Here is a 4,202-nt window from a genome sequence, read left to right as displayed (position 1 = left end):
TAATGCCTCCATAATGTAGATTTATTAGAATATTCAGAGTAGTGCTATAACATCTCATTCACTCGAGCTTTCTGTCAGTCCGTAGTTGTCGTTGACGCGTTGGTCCGTGAGACAGGCGCTCTGCAATGAAATGGATCTGTAAAGCAAAAAACCAAAAACAAAGCCTACCTAATATTTATATTACTAATTACAGAATTTACAGTCACAAAACTTTATGGGGCAGTTCAAATAAATGCGCAGGTTTCTTACTGACATAATAAAAATATTAATAAATACTTTTTTTTTTCTTCCTCAGAAACCAGTGAGTTTCATCAAAATGCAATAGAGGTGATTTACAAGCAACTCTCGCAAGCTAAAAAAAAAGGAAAGCAGAAACAAAATCTGAGTATTAATGCGGATACAGTACAAAACTCCATCTCTCAGTGTATTGCCAGATTACCCCACATGTCACCTATGGGAGAGAAACGTATGACTCATAAGCCTGCTAAAGACCCTAACCCGGACTGCGACCTGCTGTACAAACTCATTTGTTCGCTTCAGTCCGGTCAGAGACGTCAGATATAATCAGGCTACAATCTGCTTTATTCCAAACAAAGAACGGGGGAGGAAGTAGCAGCATATGAACTAAAAATGGAGTCGAAACACCTTAAAGTCTCCAACTCTTTGCCTTGCAAAAGTCTGACAAACTGTTTGATAGATAAAGGCATGATGGGACGGCGAGAGTGTGGGATTCTGGAGGACTTGATACAGTAAAGAAGGAGGGGGGAGCGTGAGGTGAACTGGGGATGTCTGGTCTAGACCCGGCAGGTCTAATTGGATTTTTGGGTGCCCCTGCTCTGCTTGGCAAAGAGATTTAGGGGGGAACCTATTCCAACTGGTGAAAGCCTGTGTGTCAGGGGGGCTTAGAGGAAGTTGTGCTTGAGGGTGAAACTTTGCTTCCCCAGCAGATTTCGGAGTGTGATGTTTAGATTTCTGCTTTAAACTCGTACCTGACCGCCATACTCATCAGAGCTGCTGCCATGCACCACCGAGTTTGCTGCAGTGCAGTGAGTGTGGGAATGTAAGTGCACCAGAGAGACCGAAAAGACGATGCAAATATGGACAGTTTTAAGGGCCTGTATAGTTTACCGTTATTAAGTAAAGTATTTCTCTTTGTTTTATCGGAGAGTGAGAGTGGAGTCATTGCAGGAAAGGGAGGAAACTGCCCGTGTCAAGGTAGGTTTTACAGGTACAGTGTGCACTGTTGCATAATATTTTTGGACGGCAGATGGTGAGCAGACCTGTGATTTTATTTTCTGAGTCGGTTAGAGAAGAACTGAGAACCTTGCTGGACCGCAGCAGATTACAGCAACGGATTCAGTGTTTTAATGGGCAAGTCTTGTCTCTCTCCACAAAGGCTAGAAACTCCTCTCGCTTACAGTTTGTTTCTCATTTGTCTTCCTCTGTTCTTCAGAACAGATTTGTCTTGATGGTGGGATTGGGTTTTCTGTGGAAAGAGGACAGGACTCCGGCAAAGGGCCCGGTCATACTGTCCGCTGGCTGCCAGGCCTTCAGAATCTCCTGAGTCTGGGCAGCGGGCTGCGCCACGGCCGGGTTGGAGGGCCCCAGACTGGACCAGCTGGGAGGCTTCAGCCCCTGGAGAACCGGAGAGCTGGAGGTGTTGGTGTAGCTGCTGTTGGCAGGAGCCGGACTGGGGCTCAGACTGGCAGGGCTCCCCAAGTTTCCATTGGCTGAGCCCGGCAGGGAGGCCGTGCTGTCAGGTGTGGGGCTACAGGTGGACTCTTTAGACTCATCATCATCTGATGAAGATCTTGGCTCCCCGCCCTTTTTCCCTCCAGAGCTGTTGTTGGTGCTGCTGCCTGTGGTGCCAGCAGAGCTGTTGGCTTTGGCGTTGGCTGCACGCTCCTGCTTACGGAACTTGGCACGTCTGTTCTGAAACCACACCTGACAGAAACACACATACACAGGTGAAGACGTGGCATTAGGCGGATACACAGTTTTATTTGTTATATAAGTGTCAGACGTCCTGACTTTCACTTCATTTCAGTCGTGCTGAAGATTTAAAAGCCTGATGGCACACCTGTACTCGGGCCTCGGTCAGGTCTATCTTCAGCGCCAGCTCCTCCCGGGTGTAGATGTCCGGGTAGTGCGTCTCTGCGAACACGCGCTCCAGCTCCTTCAGCTGGGAGCTGGTGAACGTGGTTCTGATGCGCCGCTGCTTCCTCTTCTCGTTCAGGCCAGATGGGTCCGAGAAGAACTTGTAAGGGACTGAAAGGGAATAATTGTTTCCGTTTAATAAAATATATATATTTTTTAATAGGGCTAAACTAGCGCGTAAAACTGCGGAGGCCGAGCACTGAGTCGCAGAGGCCACTAAACATTTCACGCCTCATCTCGCCGCATTTTTTTTTTATTTAACTTAAAAAAAAAAATAATTTATTTTTACGTTTATTTTTGTTTTGTAAACAATTTTTGGGAAATTTTCTGTTCTTAAAATAGTTATTAAAAATAAAAATTAAAAAATAGCTCTTGTAAGGTTACTGAATAAGGAGGATTAATTGATTAATTGGTTTTAAACCCATCCGTAGCTGACATCTGGCCACACCAACCCGGACACCGGGAGGCTGTACAATCGGTTGATTTATAATAAAATGTTTAGTGGGAAAAATCCATTAACTGTTTATTTTCTTTTTTTTTAAAGTTATTATTACCCATTTTTAAGTGTTAACCATTCCTCCTTACTGAAAAAAATAAATCAAAATCGCCTTGTTATAAGCTTAAATAAGCCGGGTTATTGGATTAATTTATACAGAGTTTTGCCACAAAAATAATTCGCCGTCTAAGATTGTTAATGCAAACAGAAACTATAAGATTCTCCAGCACTTTAGTCAGTTAAAATCCACAGACACTGCGGAACAACAAACATTAATTACTTGTTTAGATAATGATATAATTATCCCCGCTAAAAATAAAGAATGATTCGCCTTTTCTATTATTATTATTATTATTATTATTATTATTATTATTATTATTATTATTATCATCATCATCATCATCATCATCTCCTTCATAAGCATGATATTTAATTTAGTCATTTCCACTAAAATAAAGATAGTTTGGAAAAAGGCCTCGGGTTTAAAATTTGTGTCATATAAAAAAGTTAAATATGATCATATATTTCGCCCTTCTCTTGCCGATCTTTTGGTGTCTTAATGAAATCTTGCGGAGACCTTGAAACGGGAACACAAGGAGAGGTTCCTGTACCTGAGGAGTAAGGTGTGGGCTGGTGCTCTCGCAGGGCTCCCAGCGTGCAGCTGGTCGTGCTGAGGGGAGTGCAGCCAGGGTTGGAGAAAGGGCCGCTCCGGATCGGGTTGTACTGGAAGGAGCTGGCCTGACTGCAGGAGCTGAAGTCCGCGTAGGCCGACGCTTCCATGGCTGCCATGCAGGAGTCATAGGAGTTCAGGTATGAGTAATCCATCTTATACATGGAGGTCAGCCGGCGCAGACACCGGTCTGTGAAGAAGTGCGCTGGAAACTCGGGTCAGGGCGGCTTCAGTCGGGTCTGAGGCTGCTGTTAGTTTCTTGGATTGCTGTGAGTCGTTTAAACCAGTGAGAGTTGGACTTTTTTCTCCAGAATCTCCTGACGCGGTTGGTTTGTTTCTCCAGGCTTTTGTGGGCTTTAAGGTTTGTATGTCACCGTCACGCGGCTGGTAAGTAATCCAGATGTTTTCTCTGCAGCTCCGCTCTCTCTCCCTACTCTCCCCTCTGTCCGTCTCTTCGGCTCCCCTCCCTGGACTGAGGTTCGCTCTGCGCTCGCGCTCCGTTTGACAGCGCGCAGCGGCTCGCGCGCTGTTTATAATAAACTTGGCAGAGCGCGAGACAATAGCGAAGGCGGTGGTCTTGTTTCCATGACAATGCCACCAGTGAGCGAGCACGGACACGGACGGCCCCCCTCCCCTCTGCTCCCCTCCCACCGCTCTCTGCACCGCCCACGCGGCCCACAGCATCGCGAGCTAGCAGGTGTCAAGAGTTAAATCGCGCGCGTCTCAAAACAATTACAGCCCGCTATAACGCGCGTGCATCCTTAATCGGACGTTTGTGATTCCGGTGAGTTCAGAGTTTTTCTTTCAGCCGTAATGTGACCAAAACCGAACGTCACTGTTTCAGAGTTTTACTGACTCCACACTACAATCAGTGTTTAC

General features: G+C 45.7%; 1 protein-coding gene across 1 annotated transcript; it reads right to left on the bottom strand.

Annotated features, from left to right (window-relative positions):
- phox2a (paired like homeobox 2A) lies at positions 1–3,865 on the bottom strand. The gene is made up of 3 exons (XM_084950460.1): positions 3,265–3,865; positions 2,081–2,268; positions 1–1,944 (listed from the first exon to the last, which is right to left on the bottom strand). Exons 1-3 carry the CDS (start codon positions 3,485–3,487, stop codon positions 1,450–1,452), a joined length of 906 nt encoding a protein of 301 aa, XP_084806586.1. The 5' UTR covers positions 3,488–3,865; the 3' UTR covers positions 1–1,449.
- Positions 3,866–4,202: the final 337 nt, after the last annotated feature.

This window comes from Perissodus microlepis, chromosome 14 (genome assembly GCF_051167445.1).
Source record: "Perissodus microlepis isolate ML-2025 ecotype Zambia chromosome 14, ASM5116744v1, whole genome shotgun sequence".
Lineage (NCBI taxonomy): Eukaryota > Metazoa > Chordata > Actinopteri > Cichliformes > Cichlidae > Perissodus > Perissodus microlepis.
This window is presented reverse-complemented; position numbering and strand designations above follow the sequence as displayed.

Excerpts from the sequence above, each read along its gene's own strand:
- phox2a (XM_084950460.1), bottom strand. The coding sequence starts at position 3,487 with ATGTATAAGATGGATTACTCATACCTGAACTCCTATGACTCCTGCATG. Across the intron at positions 2,269-3,264 it reads GCCCACACCTTACTCCTCAG|TCCCTTACAAGTTCTTCTCG; the intron begins GTACAGGAACCT and ends ATTCCCTTTCAG. Across the intron at positions 1,945-2,080 it reads TGACCGAGGCCCGAGTACAG|GTGTGGTTTCAGAACAGACG; the intron begins GTGTGCCATCAG and ends TGTTTCTGTCAG.